At 52.0% G+C, this 27,914-nt stretch overlaps 1 protein-coding gene across 2 annotated transcripts in view; it reads left to right on the top strand.

Moving 5' to 3' along the window:
* Positions 1-27,914, top strand: part of DPP6 (dipeptidyl peptidase like 6) — an 883,822-nt gene that overhangs the window by 787,267 nt on the left and 68,641 nt on the right. For both annotated transcript variants that reach the window (XM_044392285.3, XM_044392287.3), the window contains exons 9-13: positions 637-791; positions 3,101-3,198; positions 20,339-20,462; positions 22,224-22,262; positions 27,155-27,262. In XM_044392285.3, coding sequence (XP_044248220.2) covers positions 637-791; positions 3,101-3,198; positions 20,339-20,462; positions 22,224-22,262; positions 27,155-27,262 — 524 coding nt within the window. The remainder of the gene's footprint in view (positions 1-636; positions 792-3,100; positions 3,199-20,338; positions 20,463-22,223; positions 22,263-27,154; positions 27,263-27,914) is intronic.

Raw genomic sequence — 27,914 nt, forward strand, 5'->3', positions numbered from 1 at the left:
GCACCTCGGCCCTGTAGAAATGGGGCCATTTTGTTTTTCTGCCACAGCCAGTGAAATGCATCATTCCTCTAAGGCTGAGAATTGTGCTGACCTTTGAACACGTTCTTCCGCACGGCTGTTCCCGGGGGAGTGTGTGTGCAGGCATGAGTCCCCAGGCGTCTCGTGCAAGCTGACCCAGGGTTTTCTGGGAGGCAGCCTCCAGGACAGCGTACTTCCTCATGGTGCTGCCCGCATGTGCCCTGCCGCTGTGTGGATTGACTTCCTGTAGTTTCGCTTTTTTAAAGCATCTTAAAATAACCTGCAGTGGTGCAATAACTCGATTTGGAAAGCACGTGTTGGGCTCATAATGTTCAGATTTGTGTAAAATGTGAATGAAGTTTTCCAGACCTTGAGCTTCTGTTCGGTTGGACCTTGATTCGTGGGGTTTCACTGTGCTGGGCTCGGTGGTCAGCACCACCGGGGAATGAAGGCCTCAATGGGGCACAGTGAAGACCACTCCAGAGTTGCCCAAGATCCACGTCCCCGGGGGGTTTCATGACGTGCTGGCCGCTCCCAGACTCCCAGACGCGCCCACACAGCCCGGGTTCACACACCATGTGTCGTCTATCCACATTTCTCTCCTTTGTTTTCCCGTAGAGGAGATTTTGAAGACTCACATCGCCCACTGGTGGTCTCCGGATGGCACGAGGCTCGCCTACGCCACCATCAACGACTCCCGCGTGCCCATCATGGAGCTCCCAACCTACACTGGCTCCATCTACCCCACAGTGAAGCCCTACCACTACCCCAAGGTAGGCGAGAGGAGGCAGTGGAACGAATGCGTGCCTTGTCCGTCAGCAGCCCCGCCCCGGGCTACCCCACAGGTGGGGCTGCATAGTCACGTAGTCTGAGCAACGGCGTAAACGGAGGCAAGATCAATTATTTCCCATTACACTGCATTAAATTCCCATCTTCGCTGAGTTGAATTTGTTGGCAGGTTTATTCTATTTTAAATAATTGAACTACTGTTAATCATTTGTCTGAGCTCCATTGGAACCAAAATAAATACATTACCTCCACTTGTGATTCCATGGCAACAACAGCTCACACTACCTGCTCCCAGGGCACACTGTCCTCAAATCCTTGGTTTAGAATTTGGCTTCTGGAAGGTCAGAGGGATCTCTGTCTGCCCCTGGTCCCCTGGGTCCGGGCTGGGCTGTTTTGTGCTTGGTCCTATTCTGACCTGGAGTCTCTAATTGCTTCCCAGGCCCAGAAAGCCTGCAGAACAGCAAGGGTGCAGTGGAGTGTGGAGGGGTACAAACGTCTAAACCTTGCTTTGTTAGCGACTCGCAGCATCCTGGCATGAAGGGAGGACCTGATGCCAAGTTTTCTGCAGCCCAGTCAACTGGAGAGACGCTGATGTCTGACAGAGTAGACGCAGCTGCCCCACTGCCCCTTGGCTTCTAGAGACCAGCCAGGGCCGGGGGGCCAGGTGGATGTGAGCCATTCACCGCCCGTACCTGCCTGGTGCCAGGCACTCGCTTCCCGCCTTGGGCTGCCTCGGAAGGACCCCGCAAGCCCCTGCCAGCAAGGGCTCGAGAGTGGATGCCAGCTGCCTTGTGCTCCGGGCAGACCAGACACGCCGGCCCGCAGTTTGCAGCAAGAGGGGCAGTAGTGTACAAGTGAGGCCAGTGAGGTGCCTCGAGCCCTGGGCCCGAGAGGGAAACACCGGTATACAGTCACCTCGGGCTCCGTAACAGCAGATGTTGACTTCTCACGGACCTGGAGGCTCGGGGTCCGAGATCAGGGTGCCAGGAAGGTGGGGTTCTGGGGAGGACCACTGAGTTTCTGGCTTGTAGACCCTGCCTTCTCTCTGTGTCGTCACACAGCCGAGAGCGAGTGAGCTCTGGTCTCTCTCTCTCCATATGAGCACGAATCCCATCGTGGGGCCCCCCTCATGACCTCACCAGCCCTAATTGCCTCCCCAAAGTCTCACTTCCAGATACCATCACATTGGGGGTTAAGGCTTCAACATAGGAATTTTGAATTTGGGGGGTGAGGGACACAGGCATTCAGTCCACAGCACCTGGTAATACTGAGCCTTTCCTACGGCTCTTTGATGGTATGGCCAGTGTCCAGGGAGGTCCCAGCGTGGAGGAGCAAGCCTCCTCTGGGGGCACGGCCACCGTCTCTGCCATTCTCCCATTCTGGGAGCATCTAAGATGTCAACACACCACACGTGTTTGTCTGTGGACAGAATTCTCACTCCTTTTTCAGCTGTTCTTGATTGAAGCTAACACTGCATCATGTGGAAGAGTCCAGAGTTTTAGTCAGAAACCATTAAATAATGCTGAATCTTTACACCCCTTTACTCCCCACCCCGCACGTGCAATGTGGCAGTGGCTGCCCGACTCCTCTAACCAGCCAGGGATGCAGTAGTTTCCCCAGTGAACCCTTTGATGGGAGTTTCCCAATTTAGGAGTGATGGCCCAAAAGCCGTCTTGATTTTCCAGTGATTTTCCAGTGAACTCTGGGATAGATGAAATTGGAATTATGGAACCCCAGATGGTCCGCATATTAATGGAAAGGCAGCGTATGCTAGCCAATAGAATGCCCAGAATTCAGATGCCCCTTGCCCCTTCGTACCCTCTCCCAAATCTGAGGCATGAGTTGGTGAACCCGCCAGACTCCTGTCCTGTCGTGGCGAATCCACATGTCTGTGTGCAGGGTGCAGAGGAGGCAAGGGCGTTGGCCAGACCGGTGGTCCCGCTGACGAAGAATGCCACGTCTCCCCCTTCCAAGCGGTACTGTTCCCCTAGAAGAGGGAGCACGGTGTAGGGAGCAGCAACACAGAGCAGAACCCACCCAGTTTATTTTCCAGGGATTCCCCCCCCCGCCCCGAGGCGCTGGGACGAACAAGAAGGGGGTAGGGTTCCTGGGGAAGGAAGGTCACCAGTCCAGTTATCTTGCGCCTTTTGTAAGGTTCTGTGCATGAGTGACCTGCTGTCAGCCACGGTTGCCCAGGAGTCCTGCGTGTGCGGCTCCCGGGGGAGGAATTTGCAGCATGAAGGCACCGCCCCACAGGAGAGCCTACTCACCTCTCTTCTCCTTTACTTCCCAGGCTGGATGTGAAAACCCCAGCATCTCCCTGCATGTCATTGGCTTAAACGGACCCACCCACGATCTGGAGATGATGCCACCCGATGATCCACGGATGAGGTCTGCTTCCTTTTCTGTTACGCTAACAAAAAATGAGATGAATGTTCATTTGCATGGTCTCTCCAGATTTATTTTGCTGCTAATTTTAACATCCAAGGAAAAGGTAACACTTTCTAAAGCTTTCATGGCAGCTTCATGATTCAGGCGGAGGAACGTCATTCAAAGCAGCTCTGCTGTTTATACCTTGATGACGAGCAGACGGCACTCCCCGGGAGGCCGGGCTCCTCTGGAAGGGGCATGTCCGGCCAGCCGCACGGCTCCCCCAGGGCCCCCCATCCGCACACAGGCGCTGGATGGAGTACGCCCGTAAGTGCACAGTGCAGTCTTCCCCAAGAAAACCCGTGTCATCAGATGTTGTGTAAATGGCGCCCCACTTGAGAGCGTTTCTTTAGAACATTACAGCACCTTGCTGGCTCTAAGAACCAGCGGTGAATCCTAGTCCAATAAGCCCATCTCCTAGCTGGTAAGCTAACCATGGAGGCGGTGGAACAGACGGACAAAGGTAACTGTCCCTTCATCATGAACGTCTGGTTTGGGTACATTTTTTTTTAAATCAAAACAACGGAGTAGGATCTATCTAAGTGAAGTGGGCTCTGAGTATCAGTTTCATCCTGTCCCCAAGTTCGAACAGCCTGGGAACTGAGGATACCTCCAGAGCCCACTTACGGCATCATTCAAGCTCTCGGGGGGTGGGGGGTGTTGATGGGAGACTGAGGAAAGTGGAGCCCACTGTATGGGCACCAGGACCGGCTCACTGATAGATCTCCGTCGGTCTAGAAATGGGCGCAGCGAAGCCGACAGTGATGCATTCTGAGACGCAGCAGAACCCCCCCCCCCCCCGCCCAGATTCTGCCATCACTGTAGCCCAGGCCTTTACTACTCAGTTTCAGAACTCCACGTTATTAGTAGCTTCCGTCGGCTTCTGGAAGGGTGGGAGCCGTGGCCCCATCCACCCCGGCTCCTCCACAGGCCTGGCCCGGGGCTGGGTGGCCGGGCTTCTGTGGATGATGTGGTCTTCTGCGGTGACTGCCTCAGTAAGACCTGTCTGCCCACACCGCCCACGCCTGAGCCTATGCAGACTTCCACGGAGGTTCCGTCAACCCTTCCTGCTCAGCGGAAAGTAAAGTGTGGAGGTCCCCGGGGCAGACGGACCAAGCACAGAATTCTCTCTTAGCTGCCTGTCTCCCTGCCGGGGATGGGTCTCCTCTGTGTCAGAGGGTCACAGTGTCACCAGAGACTAATGAATCTGCCTCGGGGGCCAGTCCCGGGGGTCCCAGGGCCCTTCGTGTGTGCTGGCCGGCAGGGAGGGGAGGCATTGGATTCGGCTGATAACGCTCTTGCTGGGGTTGAAGGGAAGTTCAGGTTACTGCTTCGTCTTCTCTCCTGAAGATCCAGTATTTCACTGTTTTCCTCTCAGCCCCCGTCCCTGCCAGGCCTCCCGGGGCCTGGTCCAGCAAACTCACTGAATTAATATGGAAAGTCACCTGGAAAATTTAAGCCATCTGTTTGAGTTAATTGAAAATCTCATTTAGTCAATTTGGTGATGCTGTTTCCACAGGCTTGATTAGCCTCAAGGACAATGAAAAATTAGCCTCAGTCGGGGCTGGAAGTTCAGATGCTGGTTTTGGGTTTCCTGCTCTGATTTCATAGGCGAAATGCAATAATGCTTCACGTGTGCGATATAAATCCATCACGTGGGAAAGTCGCGCTTTCCCGTACTCTTTCTCTGTCACACGGCCTTGAGATGGTTTCCAAAGTGAGCCCAGGTAGATCAGAAATCATAGAATAAATGGGAGCGGATATTTACTGAGCACTGACTTTGCCAGGTGTGCATAGTGGAGAACAAAGCCTGGAGCATCTGATGTGGGGATGGGGGGCGCAGAAAGAACAGATCATTACGAGCAGCTGAACACCGCGGGCGCGAGCAAGGTCACCAGGAAGCGTGCACTGTGGGGGAGGCCAAGCTTGTCTGCAGGGTGATAGCACCTCTCGCGAGCTCCGTGCTATGACATTTGGGGCCTGATGATTCTTTGCTTGGGGGGGGGGCACTGCAAGGTGTTCACAGCAGCCCGCCCCACCCATCGGATGCCAGGAGCACCCCCACCCTGAGTTGTGACAGTCCCCAGTCTTGGCCAGATGTTCCCACCTGGAGAACCGCTGGTTCACAGTGAAGGTTCTGCGTTCGAATCCCAATCCTGGGGCCTTGGGGAAGTGACTGCACCAGCCCTGCTTCAGGTTCCTCATCGGTAGGGTGGAGATAAACATTAGTTACAGGACTGGCTGTAAAAATCAGATGACGTCGTGCAGGCAGTGCAGGGCCAGCGGCTCAACGGTCACCCCATCTCATGGCTGTCAGTACTCCCTGTAGGCTGGCCGGCAGCCCTCACCTGAGCCTCACGTGTCCCCGCAGCGGCTCAGGTGCCAACCACGCACCCAGCCTCTCCACATCACCTGCTCAGGTGCGATGCTCTGGGCAAAGTCAATGAACACGTGTCGAGGATTTGGTGGAGCTGGTGAGCTTGTGAGGAGAGCGGGCAGGTGTTGGAAGCGGAGCAGAGGCCTTCGCGAAGCAAGGGGTGCGTGAGCAGCTTAGCAGCAGAGGCTCAGGGCGGGTCTGCCGGGTGATAGAGCTAGCAGGGCCCTCGACTGATCCACCTGCAAACACCCACGAGACAAGTCTGTGCCGGCGGGGTTCCCAGCAATCAAACGCCGAGCCCAGGGTTGCACAGGAGGAATGCCCAGTGAGCTCGTTGCCTCTCTACAGGTCTCAGACAAAGCTTCTGAGTCTCTAAATGGCCTCGCACACTGGACGGGGTCAAAGCAGACTTCCTGCTCTCCTTCCACAATCCTGCCGCCTTGGGTCAGAGTGCCTCCGTCTGTCCTCCGGCACGTGGGCCTCTGACTTTCCTGTCAGTGCCCCGACAGTGCCCTGCACCTGATCATGCCTCCTCCCTCCCATCTCCTAGTGACCCCTGCTTGGGCCCTCCTAGACCGTTGGCTTCCGGGGCCCTCCCTGTGCCCTCCTGCCACCCCCAGAAGGCTGTGAACCACGTCAGATCACCTGTTCTCTCTCCTGGTGGCTGGCTGTTCCTACATTCTTTTGTTCCCTTAAAATCATGAGCTGCTGAGGTGTGTTTTTCCGGGATTTTAACATATTCTGGGCAGTTCCGCTGGAAATGTGCCCTGGCAAGTAGCGCTGGGTAGGCTGGCGGCCGAAAAGAACTCCTCTCATGTCAAGGAAGCCACGTCTCATCTTTCTTTCCTTTTTGGGGACCCCACCCTACTTACCCACACCAGAGCCCCTCCCCACCTTTGTCCCAAGTCTCCGTAGCCCTCCTCAGGAATGCTGGGCTCGTTCTTAGGGACCTTGCACCTGCGCTCCATTTGCCTGGAAACCCCTCCAACGTGGCTGAGTGGCAGCGCCCATGCCCTGTTGGTCCTGATCAAACGTGCTGCTTCCTGGGCACTCCCCAGTGACCTTGCTCAAGTCACAGCCCCCTCGCTCCTTTCCCGCCTTAGTTTCCTTCTGAGCACTTATCCCAGCAGGATTATCTGTATACTTTGTTCACTGTGTCCTTTCCCTGCCTGTCAGCTAGAAGGAAAGTTGGGGAGCAGGGACTTGGGTCTGTTCTGTGCCGCACCTGCCCTCCAGGTCTGGAGCAGGGCCTGGAACGCAGGACGAGCTCAGAAAACCTTTGTGGAATGGGCCAACGAACTGAAAATGTAGCCAGTAAAATCTCACTTCGATAGGATTCAGTAGACAGGTTTGTTTGGTTGTTTGGTTCCTTTCTAAGAACCGAGTGTTTAGCAATGTTTAGCCATTGACGGCATCCTGCCATCTCGGACGTAGGATGCTGTCGGGAAGGCAGAACTTCATCTCTGCCCATCTTAGCTTTTCAGACGGGACCCTTTAACAAAAGGCTGGATAAACAAAAGAAAATCAAATAGTTGAGTAATGCATATGGAGAACATCCTGTGGTGAAAATCTGAAAAGTAACTCCCGCTATACAGGGTCTCCCAGCAGGAACAGTGAATTTGCAGAGAATGAACCTGACAGAGGAGAGCAGTTTTAGGTTTCCGAGGACAGCAGACCGTGGGGGGCAACTCACAGAGGAAGGTCTGTTTGCACACTCCCCTGGTGCGTCTCTGGGCTGAGTCTGTCTCCAGTAAATGGAGAATTTATTTCCTGCCTTTAGACAGAAAGGGGGGGGGCTTTTTTTCTGGGTTTGCTGCTTCTTAATTGTCTTCAGCTCAAAATAATTTGTATGTCAAGAAGGCATATCTTGGGGCAACATGTTCTGGTTTCTTTCAACTAAGCCAGGAAAGGTAAAGATAAGACACCTACTATGTGGAGGGGCTTGGAAAGAAAAGAGACCTGCATCGTGCCCCCCAACAACCTAGGCAGGGAGAGAGAACAAAGAAATACGTCAGGCTTAAAAAATTAAGTGCGACAAAATGGGGATCGATTCTTTGAAGAGTTTTGCCAAAGGATGGAACAGTCCCTTCCAGGAAGAAGGGTCGGCAGGGGGAGGGTTTGGAGGCACAGCCCGGATTTGGGATATTCCAGGATCCAGTCTTAAAGAGGAGTCGGGGAGCACAGGGGTGGGATCCCCCATGGAGTGTGGGTTGATTTGTAAAACTGTGACCCCAGGGCCATTTCCGTTCTTCCCTCCTTCCAAACGGGGCTTCTAGATTTGCTGGCGGGTTTCCACTCTTGCTGCTTCCTCTGTCCGTCTCCCCGGGCACAAGGACGTGGGCTTACACCCTTCAGGACGGTGGCCATGTGGGGCGGCCCCTAAGGGCTTTCCCCAGCTCTGTTGTAGCTCCTACCACCCTTCCCCAGATGCAGACACTGAGGAGTACAGAGGCTAAGGAAGGTGTCTGAATCCACACCGGGTGTGAAAGGGGGTGCTGGGCCTCACGTCAGGCGGGCTGGACAGCCTCGCCTCCCTGGACAGGCGGGATCATTTTGAAGACGTGCGGCACAGGCCCATACGTGCTTTTATTCTCCAAATATCCCGTCCACGCGCAGCAGAGCCACCAGCCCAGCGCCGTTCCTGACTGCTGGCTGGGGAGGAGCCAGGTCCCTGACCCCCCTCCGCCCCTTCCCCGCCTGTAAAAGGCCCCAGGCGTCTTGCTCTCACTGTGTTTTCTTGTACTTCAGCTACTTTGGATCTCCAGCAGCAAGGACTTCGATCTGCCTAATTCACCAACCGCCGCTGTTGGTCAGGGCAAGGCCGAGCTCTTTCTGTGTATTTGTTCTTTTCAGCCATAGTCCCTACGCCCATGCTCCCTCCCCCCCCCCACATAGGCACCTTGTTTATTATTTTTTTTTTGTCAGTTTTTGGTGTTTTATTTACTAAAATCAGCCACCTTGTTCAATGCATTTTCTCTTTGTTTTTCTTCTTTATGGTTTTTAATTTAATTCCTAGCATGGTTGGTGTGCAGGGCTGGTTTCAGGTGTGCAATGCGGTGACTCAGCCGTTCTGCAGTACGCCGGGCTCATCACCATAAGTGTGCTCTTCACCCCATCCCGTGTCCCCCATCCCGACCCCCCTCCCCTCAGGTGACCGTCAGTGTGTTCTCGAGAGTGCAGAGTCTGGGTTTTGGTTTGTCTCTTTTGTCTTCATTCATTTGTTTTGTTTCTTAAATTCCACACGAGTGAAATCCTATGGTATTTGTTTTTCTCTGACTTATTTTGCTTAGCGTTATACCCTCTAGCTCCATCCATGTTGTTGCAAATGGAAAGATTTCATTCTTTTTATGGTTGAGTAATATTCCGTTGTATAAATACCATGTCTTCTTTCTCTGTTCATCTATTGATGGACACGTGGGCTGCTTCCATACTTGGCTGTTGTGAATAATGCTGCTGTACATCGGGGTGCATGTGTCCCCTTGAGTTAGTGTTTTTGTGTTTTCTGGGTAAATACCTAGTAGTGTGTTTGCGGGGTCGTAGGGTAGCTCTATTTTTAATTTATCGAACCTCCACACTGTTTTCCACAGCGACTGCACCAGTTTGCATTCCCGCCAACAGTGCACAAGGTTCGCCTTTCTCTGCAGCCTCGCCAATACTTGTTTTCTGTGTTGTTGATTTTAGCCATTCTGACAGGTGTGAGGTGACAGCTCATTGTAGTTCTGACTTGTGTTTCCCTGATGAGGAGCGATGTTGAGCATCTTTTCATGTGTCTGTTGGCGTCTGGTTGTCTTCTTTGGAACAATGTCTGTGCGTGTCTTCTGCCTATTTTTAAATTGAATTGTTTGGGTTTTTTGAGACGAGTTGTATCAGTTCTTTATATATTTTGGATGCTCATCCTTCATCGGATACATCACTTGTGAATATCTCCTCCCGTTCCCTAGGTTGTCTTTTCGTTCTGTTGCTTGTTTCCTTTGCTGGGTAGAAGCTTTTTACTTTGCTGTGGTCCCAGTAGTTCGCTCTGCTTTTGTTCCGCTTGCCTCAGGATCGCCTAGAAAGATGTTGCCACGGCCAGTGTGGGAGAAGTTACTACACGGGCACCCGTTTAAATCTATTTGAGTCCCCTCTCTCCCGTCATGTTGGGAAAGCCTGTATTGCTCTTCGTATGTGTGCACGCTTATTGTGCATAAGTGCCGTCGTGACGTATGGAGATACAGATGTATAAATTTATGTGTGTGTGGACCTGTTTCCTGTCTTTGTCACTCAGCAGTATGTGAAGACCTAGCATGCTGTTGTGTGTACATGCGGCTCTCTGCTTCTAACTGTGCACATGGTCTAGACTTCTGCGATTCCTGAGAGCTTACACTCTCATGGCCTCCGCCGCCACCAGCTGCCTCTTCCTTATTCACCATCCATGATCAGGAAATGTAGCCTTCTTTCTGCTCCATCTATACAAAATCGCTGGGAGATTGGTGCAGTGAATCCAAGACCAGTCTTCACTAAGAAATAGGGGTAGAACAGAGGTCATCAGAGCAATGGAAGCATCACACAAAAACAGGGTCCTTGTTGCTAACCACCTCAGCCCCAGCCCCATCAATAACTATACTGCCACTACCTTATCTCAGCCACCATCACCTCCACCACTACCATCACCACCACCATCACCAACCACCACCACCAACAACAACCAACGCCATCACCGCCACCATCACCAACCACCACCACCACCATCATCATCACATCACCATCATCGACCACCACCACCACTGTCACTACCAGCATCACCACCATAGCCATCATTGCCACCACTGCCACCACCGCCATCACCACTACAATCACTGCCATCACCACCACCACCATCACCACCGTCACCACCAGCCCCATAATTACTCTCACGACCACCACCACCATCACTATAACTGTGACCGCCATCACCTCCATCACTTGCCTTGACGTCTCCTATTCAACGAATCCCTTCATGTTCAAAGCATATGAACTGTTGAATAAGGATTCCACAGTCCCTAAGATAGCACCACTCTCACTTCCTTCTCCCTCATCCTGACAGTTGGCCAGGCATTAGAGCCAGCCCGTAAGATGGAAGGGAAAGATAACATGGTCTGTTACTCCATTGAAAGTGAAATTATGGAACTATACATCAAATAGTAATTTGTCTTACAGTCACATCATTTTTATGTTCTGCAAAATGCAATCTGCCTGCAGATATTTTGTACAATCTTCTGGCGGCTCCGAGGACTTTGGTATTGTTTCAGTGTGATCAACAGTGCCTGTTAAAAAACATCATTTTTTAGAAGTTTCTCTCTCAAAGTATTTTTTCGCTCTGGCTTTATTTGTGGAATGAACATTGCTGAGAAAATGCCAGAGCTAATTGCAGGCTCTTTATTTCACTAGATAAACAGACCTTTTGTTCCCTTGCCCTTTATTGCCACACGACTGCCGGAACCTTTGCCAGAATTTGGAATACCAAGAAATGACATGGCACATTAATCCCTGTGAGAGAGACAATACCTTATTAATATTTTATGGCAAACAAATGGACTAATGAAAAATTCATATCCTGCTTACCAGGAGGAGTCTGTGTATTTTGATTTGAAGGCACCTCTGGCTGGAGATTTGTGGGAACGTTGTAATGTTTTCTCAGCCAAGTTGTGCTCTTCAACACGCACTCCACCCACATCCTCCTCACAGTAGGGCAGTCCCTACCCTGCTCTGAAATGAGGCGTTGTCTGTGTCCCCACACGCTGGGAGCTCCCCTACAAGGGTTTGGCTCTCTGTGTAGCCAGCACCTGGAACCATGTCTGCACAGCACTCAGCCCTCCCTAAATGCTCTTTGGATGAACACGTGTTATTCGTTGGCAGATAAAGTACGTTAGAATAAAGAGGAAATCGGTATAGCATTTCTTCCAGGAATCTTTTGCTTCCTATTAATATTTTGGTATCATGTTCTTTTTAAAAAATGCAATTTCTAAGATTCTCAAAATCTGATCATCTATTTTCTGTGATTCAGAATATTTTAGCATCTCCCTTCATCTCCACGTTGGATCGGTCCTTGTGTCTTCCAAAGCCCTGCTCCATCTCACCTTGATAAATCATTCTGCTTTAAATCCTGTTTTTTCCCCTCCTTGTACTGCAACCAACTTCTCCATATCACGGAGCACCTCGTCCACCCGCCCATACATTTATTCCTTCAGAGAACATTTAATAAGGGCAGAGGTGGCCATGGAGAGCCGTCACTAAATGGCTCTTGGAGCTGCTGTCCCCAGCGTGGCACGTGGCTCACTGAGATCGTGGCTCTCAGGCCAGAGCATCACTGGAATCAACCGTGCACTGCTCAGTGCCCCCCCCCTGCAGAGTTTTGGATTCAGTGCGTCTGGGGTGGGCTTGAGAACTTGTATTTCCAACCTCCCCAGGTGCCACTGGCCGGGAGACCACACTTTGAGGACTGCTGACTTTGATAATCAAGCATGGGTGCAGAGGCGTCTCTGCCACTGCCTTTGTCCCCCGCAGCAGAGGCTTGGGCTGATTCTGCCACAGACGCCCAGCATCATCGTTGTCCCTGGCAGGGTGGGGGGGGACTCCCCAAATGCAGTGGCTGCAGGGGGCGTGTTCTGCAGCCCCGAGCCAGTGCTCACAGGACCATGGAGACGGGCTCCCCCATCTCTGTCCATGCTTCCTTCCCGGTGGCAACACAATGAGTACTGTGGTCACAGCGGTGCCGATGTGCAACCACGGGATGCCTCGCCTGCACCCACACAAGCAGGCTCTGTGGAGAGGCCATGGTCGGGGGCTCAGGGCTCTCCGTAACCACATCTGTCCCATCATACGCTGACCATGTCATTCCTCTACTTGCCTTCACTGCTGGGGACATCGACACCTCCCAGTGGCGTGGCCGACGCTAACTACTGTTAGCTTCATTGACATTGAGTTTCTCTCTCACTTGGAAGTCCCTCTAGATTTTCCTCGGTCACTGACTCCCCTTCTCCCCTCGAGAGACAGTGTGACTCAAGTTGTGAATTATATAGGTTTCCTCTGTAGGTACCCAAGCCTGGGTCCCGGATCATGATGAGTAAGAGGCATGGCCTTTGTTGTTTGCCTCAAGGAACTCCCAGCCCAGCTAATGGTCAAGAGGAACTGGCGCTATGTGATGACTTGAGAGACGATGGCACAGATCACAGGTGCCGGGAGAGGTTTGAGGAAGGAGGGTGAACGTGGCCTCGTGGAGGAGGTTGGGTCCGGGGAGTCTCTTTCCATCCCTGTTTTCAGCATCTGTAGTAGGGGTGATGCCCGCAAACTCTAAGAGCAAAAGCAGGCCATCTGGGGCTTCTCTTCTGGGGAAGGTGGGCACAGGGTTCTTGTGCTGCAGTGCCTGGGAGCTGCCCTGGCACCGAAATCCCTGCTGGTGTAAACGGCGCATCCACCAAGGGAGCACAGCCAAAACGTGCCGAAAGCGCCATTCTCCGGGGTGGAGGGCCTTGAGAGGGGACAGACCTAGGACACAAGTCAGCCAGGCCCCCAGGCTGGCCCCAGCCACAGCTGTAGGGTCACTGGCCCAAGGACAGCCTCAAAGAGGCCCCCTTTCTATAAAATTCAGAAATTACAGGAGCGTCTCAAGAGAATTCAGCACATCAGAGCAATAGCCCTTGAGTATAGTTTTAAAAGAAGGAAACTTTCTCCAAGATATTTGGTCCTTTTTTCTTCTTTCTTGAAAAGGACGGGACAAAATGTGTATTCAGGTTGTTTATGTATGTTCCAATCGAAACTGTTCTGTTCGGTAAAAAAAGAAAAGAAAAGAAGAAAAGAAAGGAAAGGAGAAGGAAGGAAAGAAAAAGAAACCGCTCTGTTCGGTGAAAAATTCGGCGGAGATCTTGCCCACCGTTGAGCGTACCTGTGAAGCCCACATCCGTCCCAGCGTGAGGGCCAGCCGCCCCGGGGAAGTGCTCATTTCAGCCACGAGCTGGACCCTCCCTGCTCTAGGCACACTCGCCGCGGGACCACCTCGCTGGACAAAAAGAGAAGCACTCTGTGGTCTAATGCAGAGGCTGAAAGACCACCACACCACGTGCCCCCTTCTCCCTGGCGCAGTCCACATACTCGATGTGTTGTCTATCCATCTATCTCACCACTTCTACGTGTGTTGGATTTTCAGGGACTTGTCACGGTAATTAGTGAACGAAGTGCTCTGCTGCCGATTTGCCCTCTCCTGCCCACTTTTCTCGTAATGTCAGTTCATTTCTTCAGGAACTTAGAAGGTAAATCTCATTCTTACAAACTCAGTGTGGCTGGAAGCAACCAGAGCAGCCTCGACCATGTGCCCACCAAGGGCGGGCACCCCTGCCTAGGTCCCTGCATGGGCCAGCCCACAGCCTCGGCCTTGTCCAGGTCACTAACACGTTTCTCGACAACTCCACCCATTGATTTTTTTCTTAATGTTTATTTAGTTGTAACTTTATATTTCCCTTTAATCAAAGTGCTGCATATTCATGCTTCAAAGTAAAACCATGCAGAAGGGGTTACGGAAGAACAACAGACCCTCCCCACTCACCCATCCCCCCCCAGATGGAGATGATTTGTAACTCCTTCTATGGTTTCTCCCAATAGTAACCCTCATATCGCTAAATAATATTTTATTTTACTATTTTGTTACTGTGTATATTTTATTTCTTTATATTAAATTTGTTATTTGAATAATTCATGCATTATTAATTTGTTTCTTATGATTGACAAGAAATGGGCATACTCACCCCTATGCCCTTCCACCTTCTCCATATATGTGCATTTTAATTTCCTCTGTTGGCTACCTTTATGAACTTAATACTCCTACAAGTTTCTTTTGTATTGCATTAACTATAGACAGGAATTCATAACTCCCCAGTTTGAAAGATGAAGATATTGGGGCGCCTGGGTGGCACAGCGGTTAAGCATCTGCTTCGGCTCAGGGCGTGATCCCGGCGTTCTGGGATCGAGCCCCACATCAGGCTCCTCCGCTGTGAGCCTGCTTCTTCCTCTCCCACTCCCCCTGCTTGTGCTCCCTCTCTTGCTGGCTGTCTGTTTCTATCTCTGTCAAATAAATAAATAAAATCTTAAAAAAAAAAAAAGATGAAGATATCGGTCCTGTCCTTTTCTCCAGATCCCCTCCTGTCCCTGTCTGACCCCTAGAAACTCTGTCTTCTTTTTTTATATCATTGAGATTGATGGCATTTGCCTTCTGTCCTTAACCATATCTAATTCTCCTTACTTATCTTTAAGTTGATTCAAGAAGTTGAAATCAACAAATAACATCAACTTTATCATAAGTAATTGTCTTTCAGGCTAGCGCTGTGACTGCATCTTGTTTTTGTTCCGTGTTTTGTTTTTCCTGGAGTTTTAAATTGTTTTATTTTTGACTTGAAATATTCCATTTTATCTTCCTGTCATTATTTCCACCACCCCCCGCCCTGAACTCTATTAGGTATTCTTTCGCATTGCCCTTTCCCCGCACCTGTCTCCGCAAGTATGCTCCTCTGCACACCCCAGTGCGACCTAAATATTCTCTACGGTGTCTGCGAGAAGGCCGTCCTGGGACAGACCCCTCCCCCCACTGCTGTCCCCGGTTGGAGCCACTGTTTTCAGGATCGTATGTCACCTTCTTTTCTGATGACATTCTCATTAAATATTAAATTACTGTATAAACTACTCTGGTCTTGTGTAAACCACTGTGATTTAAGACAGTCCATCCACTTGCTCTCCTGATCGTTCCCATCAGTAAACGACGTATGGCTTGGTCTCTCATGAGTAAGTCTTGGTATAAGTTCCTTTTGCGAGTCTTCCTTTTCAAAACCAGTTATCTTGGCTATTTTTGTCCATTTCTTCTCATATGGGAACTTCAGAATTATTTTTTATTATGTTCCATTAGCTGACATACGATACATCATTATCATTAGTTTTTGATGTGTTTTATTAGATGATCTCCGCTCAGCAAAGAAACCCGTTGGTCTTTCTGTTAGAATTAAACAGATTCCTTTAAAAAGCAGCCAGCATTCACCGTGTGTGAAGCAGCTCACAGGTGCCAAAGGGGCAGAAATGAGGGGGGCGACGTGCCCTCTGCCCCCGGGGGCTTCAGTACAATCAGTCCAGACTGTCGTCAGCTTGGAGTGTTTGACCACGTGTAGCTTCCCATCCCGGGAACGTGTCTGTTTGTCTTCCTTCCTTAAATGTCTCTGTGTCATCATTCTGATGTGGGCTACCTTTTGTTTTTAATGTGCTTTGGAAATTTGCTAAATATTTATAATTCTATGAGATATTCACCCAATACTTCTTTATTTCACAATGTTTTGTCACTTAATCACTTCTGATGTTTATTTCAAATTTGTAATCAAATTGATAGTGGTTTGGGACTAGCTATGGATGATGGATTATAGGGGTCATCTTCTTACATGATAAGCCTGTAATTTTGAATTGTTTTCAGTATAGGGCATATTCAAATAGAAGATACTGCTTATTAAAAACACTGAAATGTTAAATACCCCCTTGACCTAGAACAGCAGAGAAATTCGATATCAGCTTAAATTTTGATCATTTGTCAAACGTATTTCCTTATTACTAGATCATGGTGAGACTTCTCTTTCCTTAGCACTCAAAGATTCTATCAGAACATATTTAGGCATTTTATTAACTTGCCCTGAATGTGGAAAGTCCTTTTCACCTGCACGTTCAGGTCCTGTTGTGTGTATGTTGATGTCTTGTCTCTGAGTTTTGGAGATTGTCCCTCTTCCCATCACTCTGGTTTCTCTGCAAGACGCCCTGACGACCTCGGACAGGAGGACGGGCCCCGTTCCTTCCTTTCGCCTCTGTGGCACCTTCCTCTGTCTTCTGGGAGAACTTCCCAAATTTTCCTCAGTTTCTCTGAATCTAGTTTCTCTTGCCTTCGGATCTGGTTTCCCTACAGTCTTTCATCGCCCCTCTTCCATCTCATCCTGAATTCTTAATGTTATGTTCTGCGTTCATTTTTTTCCTTCAAAGATTTCATCTATTTATCAGAGTGAGAGAGCACAAGTGGGGAGAGCAGCAGAGGGAGAAGCAGGGCTCCCTGCTGAGCAAGGAGCCTGACGCAGGACTTGATCCTAGGACCCTGGGACCATGACCTGAGTGAAAGGCAGACGCTCAACCTGCTGAGCCAGCCAGGCGCCCCATATGTCCTGCTTTTATGTTGTCGGTGTAATTCCCCCTTCGCTCCATCTGTGTCGTGTGGCGACCTTTGTCGTTCTCCACCTCAGCAAGGAGACATCCGCCCATGCCGACACCTGGCAGCACACACCACGGGAGGGTTATTTCTGACTCTGAACTTTGGGTGCTGCTTGAACCTGCTCGGGTGGAATCGGAAGACAGAGTCTAACCTGCATCCGTCTGGTGTGCCTCACTGGGGAGAGTCGAGTGTTTTCGTCCGCCTTCCTTAGAATTTTTTTTTTTTCTTGACGTTCTAAGTCAATAGGCGTCTATGAAAAATCGTGATCTTCTGTAGCAGTGAGATAGCAGAGGTGTGACTTCCCACACTTCTGGGTGGCGCAAGGTCGGGGTTTCTGAGGAAGGATGAGACTCGCAGCATGAAGCACGGGGCGGGGGCGCCCGCTGGTGGCTCCTCACACCTCCATCCGTGTGATGGTTCTTGGAGATTTTCAACACTCATTTTAGTGGTGTTGTGACTTCGCATCTTTTTTTGTGGTTTAGAGGCATTTTGACGCAAAGCTGGTAAAGGCGACCTCAGGCTTGTCAACCGGGTGCTGCTGTGTGCTGGAAACCCTCATGTGTCCACACTGAAACAGGACAGCCAAACAGACCTTCCCCCAAACTGCCAGCGGGAGCCAGACAGACTTGGCCTCAGTCCTCGCCACCAGCCGTTCCCCGCATGTAACCATTAGGCTAACAGCTTTGAAATTAGAGAAAATGGAAAATGTGTAAGGAACCAGGAGAACTTTTCTTATCTACTCCTGGATTTCTTCTTAAGGAAAGTTTCAAAAATGGGTAAAGGTGGTATTTTCCTTTCTGCGAACATATGGTGTGACTACAAACCTTATGTAGCGAGCATGTCCTTCTTTCCAGAGCGAGACTTCTTCTTGGGGCTCTGTAGATCATCACCCCTTTAAATTGCCTGTCCCTGACTCTGCTTTATCTTTGCGATTTGACTTGATTTTTTAAATAGCAAGAACTTACTTGGCACGAAACCCAGTCATTGATGCAATTCACGGGATGAGAAAATGTTGGTTCAAGACGGGATGTTGCCCTACAAGCCATGAGATCGGTGTGAAGTCCTGAAGGAGACGGGCGGAGGCTCCCCGGGTTTTGACAATCAGTAACATGATCGGAGGTCCTGTAACCGCCCTACAGCGACGCAGTGCCGTCTACTTATACAGAGATGTATCATGTCATCTTTATGGAGTCCTTAATAATTTTTATTATTTCAAGAGTTCTAAAAAATCTTTCACTCTATTTCATCACCATAAAACCTCTAAGGGTGTCATCGGTTTGTTTGAAATTCATATTACATGGATGAGGAACTGAGGTTTCGAGTTCCATGTGAAGTAGGGTGTGGAAGCAAGGCCGTGCACACCCCTGGGGGGCGCTGCCCCTGCCCTTCATCGGGGCTCCTGCTGGGGTCCACACAACTAGGTAGAGTGGGTCCAGGTTTAACTGTCCCGATCCGTCATGCAGTTATTTCTTCCTTTCTACGACATGCCTCGGATCACAAATTAGGAAAGTAAAAGAGAGAAAGACTTATATTTGGTAGATGTGAAGATTGTGCAAAACACTACCATAAAACCGAGAAAGACCCACAGGACAAATGAATGTTTCCAAGGATGGGGTCCTCCCTAAGCAGTGTGGGGACCATGGGGGAAAAAAAACGGTGGTTCCAGGAGATCTAACTTTCCTCCTTGATCTCATCCAGATGAAATGTGTTTGCCCGTCACTGTGACTTCCCACACCACACACTCAGTATGAACGTCTGCATCCGACAGGCCCCACGGTCCAGGAGGACAGGAGTTTGCTCGTGTCCGTCCCCGTGGCCCCTCCAGCTAGCGGTCTCTAGCATCTACCGAGCAGAGACCCGGGGATTGTTTATGCTGTGATTGAAGAATAAGATTATATGTGAAGCAAGGACTGGGCACAGACCCTGAGTTATTCTGAAGGGCCAAGCTAAATAAATGTTTCCATGCCTACAAATATTCAAACCTCGCCTTAGAAATGGGCTCCGAGCCCTCAGGCACAGCAGCCTCCGCAGAGGACTTGCTGGAAGGCCATGCTCCTTTTCAGAGCAGGAGCCTGACGGTGTTGGGTGGGAAGGCAGATCCTATAAACACAGGGACCAGGTCCCCGAGCCCTGGGGGCTCGCTGAGCAGATGGTAGGAGCAAATCCAGCCCCATTTCAAAAATCACAGCAACTGAGAAGTTTGAAAATCGTGAAAGTTGGATTATGCCTGAATGGCATCCTCACCAGCCACTCCCCAGTAGATGGGCCAGGACTTGGATGGACAGCACAGGGCCTCCCCCACCCCTGACGCCGGAGGTGACGGCCTGAGTCAGCTCTTGACTCAGGTTATTTAAAGTTTTGATTAACAGGTGGATTCGAGAAATAGGATACACGGCAATTTAATCTCCTCTCCTACTTAACCCAAGCTTAGTTGAAAGCACCTGGTGATTTCGGCCTTTCTGTTGAGAATAATCATTGGGCGTGCTCACGTGCCTTCCAGCCTGCTAGGCATTGTCTGGAGAACGTGCAGCCGTCTTTAGGGATAAAGCATCTTGTAAGACCACAAAACAATCATGCAGAACAATAGATCTCATTATAGATATAGATGGGGAAGGGGACGGAACAGGGTTAGCTGGCCTCTAGATCATTCTTGGAATTCACCTAGGGATAGTCTTTCTGTACACTTGTTTTCTTGGTATTTTCTTCTTCCTCTTAAACATATATATTTTTTTCCCTTAAAATCCTGTGTTTGAAGGGCTCTGAGTGGTTGAATTAATTACCGGAAGCCCCAGGTCCCCCCGTGCTAAATACAGGGTAGCCTAGAACACTGTGGTATTTTCAGGTTTGGGTGAAAGCAGACGTGTGACATCTAGGGTATCAAACCAAGGCTGCTGATGCCCGGAGCCATGAACCAATTTCCCTAATTAGCTGGCAAATGTCCCTGGGTGTCCTGCCTTCACAGCAGAGGGAAAGGGAGCACAGAGCCTTCCTCGGCGTGCCCGAGTGCTGTCACAGCATCTCACACTCTGTGAGTGCCTCTCTCTCCACGCCCCTCCCTGGTTCTCGCTCTGCTGGCCCCCGGGTGACCTCCTTGCTGCCCAGGGAGCTGGATGTGTGTGTTTGCCCCAGGGCTGTGGTGAGAAAATCGAGCCAGTAGGTCGGCCTCTGCTGCAGCCTGACTTCTAAAACCCATAGGACAGCACCGAGGCACGGTCAGCCTCCAGCCGACGGGCAGCTGGTGGTTGGGCCGTGGGCACTGCATGCGCAGGGAGCAGCCCAGACAGAACCCCCCTTGCGCACCTAGGGACTCGGCGTCCCAGCAGAGCTCAGTACCAACACGCGTGGTCCAGACACCCCAGGTCAGAGCCTCACAGCATGTCCACCGCTGACACACCCCCGCCGCTGGCCCAGCTTGCAGGGCTGGGATGTGGCCGGCTGCCAGATTCCGTGGGCAAAGCCACTGACTCCGTGTGCTTGCGTGCTTTCAGGGAGTACTACATCACCATGGTGAAGTGGGCCACCAGCACCAAGGTCGCCGTCAACTGGCTGAGCCGGGCGCAGAACGTGTCCATCCTCACCCTCTGCGACGCCACCACTGGGGTCTGCACAAAGGTATGGAGGGGGGGCAAGGACGAATGGCAGGAAGCAGCAGAGGTGGCTTCGTGGGGCACTCTGAGCCGGGTGGGCAGGTTGGGCTTGGTCACTGTGCCCAGACCAGGTGGAACCTGCGCGCTGGCCTCTGCTTTGCTGCCACCTTGTGGATGAGTTGTGCACTGCTGCTAAACTCCGGATTGATCCACTCAGCAACCCAAGGAGTCGGGTCCTGGGACCTGTGCGCACTCCGCCGTCCTAGAATGTGTTACTCCCCTTTACCTGTGCCCACAGCTGTCTCACGACGAGCATTCCCCTCATTTTCCAGTGGACATCAGAGAGGGGTAGGGGTGGCCTAAGGCCCCGGGACCCAAGTGGGGCCAGCACTGTAGCCTGGCTTCCCCCTTTTGTCAGCTCTGTCCTCCAGCCGATCCGAGCGGTGGGCCCTGGATGGGTCAGCCCTGGGGTGGGTGGGCCCCTGGGTGAGCCGGCATCTGCCTCTAACGGCACCAGTGAGGCCAGCAATGTTCCTAGGGGCCTTGGGCTGACTTAATGTGAAGTTCGAGAAGGTGAACAAATGTAGGAAAGACAAAATGAAAAATACGCACAGAGGGAGCGAGAAAGAATGGAAATGCAAAGAAGCCTTGGCCGCTGGGCAGAGCAAGGGAGCGGCCCCTCTGTTGCCCCCCAGCCTGCAGCGGGCACACCCTCCACCCTGTGGGCTCAGGATCTCCGCACTCCAGGTCCAGCCCTAAGAGGCCGACCTCCTCGAGCTAGGTTAAAAAAAAAATCAGTTAAACTCCATGAATCAATCCAGGCAGGCCTTTCAGAAACTCCTTTTAGGACCGTAAGTTTTTATTTCCCACCTGGGGAGGGAAGAGGCTGCAGAGCGACTTTGCTGTGGCTCGGGAGGCTGGAAGCAGCCCTTGCCCCACCAAGCACAGCGTCGAGGTGAGCTCAGGGATCCGCTTCCTCCAGTGGGTCAGTGATGTACCTTGTTTTTCGTATGATCAAGAGCAGATTCCGGGTTGTTCTGATGGGCTTATTGAGGGGAAGGAGGGAAGTAGACCTGCAGCCCGGAGGCTGGGAATTGCTGGCTAGCTACACCTTGTCTCATCTGTGCCCCGACCTGTGCATGTCAGCAATACAGCCCCCTCCTATCACTGGCCCACGGACAGAAGAACTGCCCCCCGCCCCGCAGCTGGAGGCCAGACCAGCACCGGAGCGGCCCCCCCATTGCATAGCCGTAATGCTGGTGTGTTTTGTTTTGTTTTGTCTTCCATCATGCATCTTTCCACACAGTGCTGGGAGATTTACTTTTCATCGACATTTTCAGTCCTTGTAATGTTTTGGGCTGCGAGGATTGTTATTCAGAGCTGCGAACTGGAAATGTGAGACATGCCCACACACACGCACACAGGCTCACACACACGCCAATTCCTGCAACAGTGTAGCACCTGAGATTGCCTTTAAACGGGCCCCTGCGTGGGCAGGGGTGACCCCAGGGGTAGAAGCGCACCGTCTTCCAAGGGACTCCTGCCCGCCCCAACACGTCCTCGTGGCTGGGGCGAGTGACGTTTTCCTTGACGGGGACAAGCCCTGTGTGGGGCTGTGCGACACAGCGGTGACGCACGGAGAGCCGGGCACCTCCTCCCCCCGGCGGGCCACAGCTCTGTGCTTGCGCGGCCACCGTGGAGGGGAATCAGATTGTTTCTGCACTGCTGGTCACAGACACAAGACTTGCAAAAAAATCCTTTCTCTAATGCTCTTATTTCATTTCAGAAACACGAGGATGAAAGTGAAGCCTGGCTCCACAGACAGGTAACTACTGCACGTTTGCGTTCCCATGTTCTCTGTCTGCGCCAGCCGCCAGACCCGCAGGCTGGGGCTTCCCGTTCAGTCCCCAGGCAGAGCCATAGAGCTTCCTGCTCTGGGGGGGGGGGGGGGGGGGCGCTCAGCCCATCCCGCCCTTGCTCCCCGTGGCCTGGAGCACCACCGCAGAACCACAGAGCCAGGGAGGTAGTCTTGAGATCTCTTGGTGAGATCTCAGGGCTCAGTTAGAGGGACGGCCTTTTGGAGAATTGTGATGAGTCCGTAGAAGTTGCCCCAGTCGACTCTACCACGGCCAGAGGACAGGAATCTGCTGGTAGTCCCGTTTCTCTCTGTGTGCTCTTGGGGTGTCTTGTGTGAGGTGAACCCCACTGCAGCCCGGCCTGAGCCTTCCTGGGGACCTGGCCTCAGAGCCACCGCTGGGTTTCCCAGCCCAACACGGGTCAGAAATGAGCATCAAACAGGCTCTGGGGGCTTGAGATTCGAGGAGGTCAGGAGAGGCTGACGGGGACGCCCTCTGCCCTGACAAAAAAGGTCAAACTGCCACAAAATAGCAAAGCTCTCAGCACTGGTGTTTTCTGTCCTCATCGCTTTGTCTCACTGCACACCCTGGCAAAGAACAGGGGAGAACGTTCTAGAAGTTTCCTTCCTTCATATCCAGCCTCCTGGGATGAAAACTGCCTGAGAATTGATGGGAAAAGTCACACGAAGCTGGAGGGTCAGGAATCGCGGTCAGGAGCGGGCACAGGCGTCCTTCTTTACCGACGTGATCAGCCGGGCTCAGGGACCCACTGGCGACACCTCTTCCGTGTGGAATGGGCAGTCTGTCCCCGCCTCCCATCACTTACTCTGGGGGGCAGCTTCATAAGTGGACACGACTGCTTTTCAGGACCCCTGCTCACCAGTCTTACCCGTAAGAGGACTAGCCCAGGCGCCCACTTCTGTTTCCCTTGAGTACGTCTGGGCACCAAGTCCAAGCTGAGAAGATACCAGGAAAGAGCAAGGGCTTGAGAACCCTGCGGTGGGAGCTGAGAACAATGCCAGTGTTGTGCTGGGAAGTTCCCAAAGGCCCCCTGAACCCATGATGTGAGCACAGATACCACATATACGTCATGATGCTCTCCTCCCATCAGACAGAACATCAGGGAGGTGTCAGGAGATTGACGTGAAAGAACCGGAAGAGAATGCCTTATCTATCTGGTCATCTGGTCCACCAATACCTATGGCTCGTACCCAGCCCCGCACCGGCATCGGGCACCACTCCTGAGCCCCCGGCTAGCAAGTGCGAGAATGTCCGTCCTTTTCACGACTCAACAGCACTCCCGTCGTATGGATGGACCCCAGCTGGCTTATCTGTTGATGGGCATTCAGGTTGCCTCTGCTGTTTGGCTTTCTTGAGCAGTCCAGCTAAGAATATTCTGCAGAGGGACAGGAGCCAGACGAAAAGGCCACCATTGTGTGAGTCCATGAACACGAAGTGTCCGGAATAAATGAGGTCACAGAGCTGTTGCTGGCTGCCGGGGCTGAGGAGGGGGACCGGGATTAACAGCTCCATAGGCCTGGGGTTTTAGCCTGGGTGATGGAAATGTTCTGGAACCAGAGAGAGGTGCTGGTTGCACGACGTCGTAAATCTACCAGGTGCCACTAAATTATTCACTTTCATTAAAATGTTTTGTTTTATGCGTATTTCATTCCAATACATTTTTTTAAATGAATCCGCTAGAGCAGCTTTCAAAGAGCCACGGGGTAAAAGGGAGATGACAGGTGCCCATGAGCCCAACGTGTGCCAAACAAAAGTAATCCTAAGAGATATTCAGAAAATGTGTTCAGGTGTTAGCGGTCGGCGGGGCTGGAGCAGGGGAAGCAGAGTGTGATGTGAGGGGCAGCGCTGGGACATGCTCCCGCCAGAGCTGGGTGGGGGGCAGCTTCTGTATCTTCATAGTAGGGGCCGAGGGAGGGGCTCCTCGCAGCCGCCTAGGAGTGTGTTGTTCTCCGGGAGGGGGCGGGGCTGCTGGGTGCACGGCGGCTTCCCTGTCCTCCCGCCATCAGGCTGCAGGGCCGAGCTGCTTTGCTGGCCTCTTTGTCAGCGCTGCTGAGACACCGTCAGCGCTGGGATGCTCCTGTGTTTATCAACAGCACGTCTTGTCGTCCACCTGAGAACACTGTCCATGCTCCGGACAGACAGCCCGGATGTGACTTAGGAAACCAGGTCTTCCCAAGCAAAATCTAGTCAGCGCTTCAAAAGTACTGTAAAGAATTACAGTCTTAAAATGTAGATTTTAAGACACTTACTGAGCAAACAGCTAACGTTTTTAAAACCGCCCTTGAAGAACACTTCATGCTGCTTTGAGTGGAAGACGGCATGTCCCATAAAGGGATCACTTCCTCCCAGCTGGTGCTGCCCCGGGTCTGGTCTGGCGAGCACCCCCCCGGGACCATGGGGAGGCCCTGATTTCGTGGGTACCACTTCTCAGACATCGCTAACACAGAGCTCCAGGAACAGTAGGAAAATCCTGTTTCAAGAGTTTCTCATGACATTCCTTTCAAAGAGATGTTTCTTAAAGGGATTTCTCAAAGAGCCACGGGGTAAAAGGGAGATGACAGGTGCCCATGAGCCCAACGTATGCCAAACAAAAGTAATCCTAAGAGATGTTCAGAAGTCACCTGAAGTGTTTCGGCGTCCTTCAAGAACCCGTGAGGTCCTGGAGGGTGAGTTAGGAACGTGTTCAAGGCCGACGGCTGTCTGCTCACCGCTCCGGGCACAGGCGCTGCACCAGCTCCAGCAGGACGCCGTGTCCTTGGAGAGAACAGAGTCTGGGACATCCCATTGACCTTGGGAGACCCAGTCTGCTCAGATCAGCGGTCTTTTGATCCCTGGCTGCCGGGGAAACGGGTGGGTTGGAGCAGACCTGAGCCTCTACCCCCGCTCTTTTCCTCCCCGTCCTTCCCGAGGCCACAGCACAGACCCCACAGGGATCTCCATGAGCTGACAAAAGGAGGCGAGTGTGTATATGTCCCACGGGTGGAGGTCCACCCAGTTCTCTCTCTTCTAGGAATATTCCAGAGGAATAGGCATCCCCCACACACACATACTCTATCACCACCAGCCATGACCTTGCAACGTCATCCCGATGCAGACCCATGAGGATTTGGTGTAGAGCCCCGGAACCCATCCTCTGGTTGAAGAGTTGGTCCTGTGGGCCAACATCTGACAGTCTTTCTTCTTTTACCAGAGTCTTGGTTTTGTGATTTCAGAATCCAGGCTGGGAGAGTGGGCAAGGTGAATGAATGCATCTGAACCACGCTCTGAAAAGAACTGGCAGACATGCAACAAATAACGCACAACGAATCCCCCTTCACTGATCTGCTGCAGTGGCGCAGAGACTAGGCCGGTGCCCGAGAGGCTCTCTGTTACCCAGAGAGACTAGAAGCCTTCCCCCAACACCCAGGAGAGTCAGGAGCAGGATTAACATCTGGATCCCGTCCTCAGAAGCCATTGCGCTCTCTCACCGAGAGTACACGTACTGCCCGAGAGACCGGGTCTCCGAGAGCCCCGGGGAGGCGCAGAGTGCTCCCTCATCAGTGTAAGGACGACATCAGAATGATGAGGGCCTTCTCAGCATAACAGCAAAGCATCTGGCCAGAATTAATTATTTATTATCTTTATTCAGCATATTTTTCTCTGCCAAAAGTGCAAACATTTCCCCCAGAAAAACCGAGGCAACATTGCAGCATCCATCCTGCCGTTGGCAAATAGAAGTACGTTTAAAAAGCCAAAGTCACCGCTCGCTCTCCCATTCCCTCTGCTTTTAAATACCACGCTGCCAGCTCTAAATAGAAAAATAAATATTTGCAGATTAAAGGTTTCATTTTATTGCAAATATTCATGCAGATTAAATGTCATTTTAATCACATGTTAGTTTATTTCTCTGGGCGCATTGCATTTGCGCGCACGCATTCGCTCATTGCAGGGAGAAGCGTGCTCCCAGTGCCAGCTGGGGCTTATTTACCATTTGTTCTCAGCCCGCGTTAGCGTGGAGCTCCTTGAATCAGAAAATATAGATCGTAGCCCACTAATTGGCGTTCACGGATGGGAACCTCCAAGCTGGAGACTCAGCGACGCTGAGGTGCCGCTGTAGCAAAATGCCTTCACCCCACGAGGCGGCGGCCAGACCCCGGGGCCGGCGGGGCTGAGCCGTGGCTGCTCGGCGTTGGGGGGCCGTGCAGAGATGGGGGCAACACGCTGCAGGCCTCGGCTTTGAACCCCCCCAGGGGGTATGCAGCTGCATACAGCGCATGCTCCTCCGGTCAGAGGTCCCTGGAAGGACCGCTTCCTGTACCCGCATCGTGGAACGTGTGAAATCGGTCCTGGCCTGCTGTTTCTCTTTTCACTTGTCTCCCTGGTGGGCTACTCGGTGTGAGATGGGTTTTATGAAATAAAAGAAGACAGGACCGAACGTGTAGAATTCGTGTGTAGGCAAAATCAGATTTGTGAGTGTTCAGAACCACATTCTCATGATGGATGATCAACACCCCCCCCCCCGAAGCCCTGCCCAGCACTGGGCTTTCACTGAGCTTCCTGCGCCGACGGCCGGCTCTGCCCCGTGACCCGGTGCACCCACAAGCCCGCTCTGGGGCTGCTTCACTAAGGGACGACTGTCTGTCTGTCTCTGCTCAATTCCTCAATCTTCCTCTTCTCCTAGAAGACGGAAGGTTGACTCGCGATTCCCAAGGAGAGGAAAGACCCCACCCACCATTTATTCTTTCCACCGGATCTCCCATTAGAAATTACATAGGAAATAGATCTCAAAATGTACATTGTCATGGTCAACCTCTTCAAAATGAAGCCTTTCTTAAACTGCATGCTTCGCTTTCTTCCACAGAATGAAGAACCGGTGTTCTCCAAGGATGGCCGCAAGTTCTTCTTTGTCCGAGCCATCCCACAGGGGGGACAAGGAAAATTCTATCACATCACCGTGTCGTCGTCGCAGGTAATCTCGACAGTTTCTAAAACTCCTTGCTGTGCTAGTGACAGCCCCTCGTGGTGACTGCTCTGTGTGCCCTTGTCATCTGCAAGGGCCCCAGAGCAAGCCCCAGGTTCGGGAACTGGAAGGTAGGTTCCTGAAGCGAGGGCAGAAAGGGCCTCGAGAAGTCCGGGGGTCCTGCTCAGGGCAGTGGGTCGCGTGTACCCTTCCTGTTATGACTCAAAGATACGACGGCACTTCTGACAATGTCACAGGAGACCGTGGGACCCGAGGACTCGGGTCTATGACTTTGATTGACGATCCTATGCCCTCCACTCGTCCTCCCCACCTGCCAGGCTGTCCCCTTACCCTCTGTCCCAGGGCCATGGGTCTAGCGCCTTCACAGCACAGCCTTCCGGGGACGCCACCTCCATGGAGGTATCACTCACCTACGCGGCTGCTCCCTGCTGCCGCTCACCGGAGTCTGGTGTCTGGTGGCTCGTGCTCAGAGCACTGAGCCGGGAGCTCACAGCCTGACGTCCGTGGGTTTAGAGCCAAAAGCAGAGAGCCTGGTGAAGGCTGTTTGCTGGCGAGCAGTCGCCCTGGGGGGCTGCCCACCTGCGGCCACGGTGGCTCCCCTGCCACTGAGTTTTGGGGGAACTCTGCCCTTAGGAAGAAG

The sequence above is a fragment of the Ursus arctos genome, unplaced genomic scaffold (genome assembly GCF_023065955.2).
Source record: "Ursus arctos isolate Adak ecotype North America unplaced genomic scaffold, UrsArc2.0 scaffold_3, whole genome shotgun sequence".
Lineage (NCBI taxonomy): Eukaryota > Metazoa > Chordata > Mammalia > Carnivora > Ursidae > Ursus > Ursus arctos.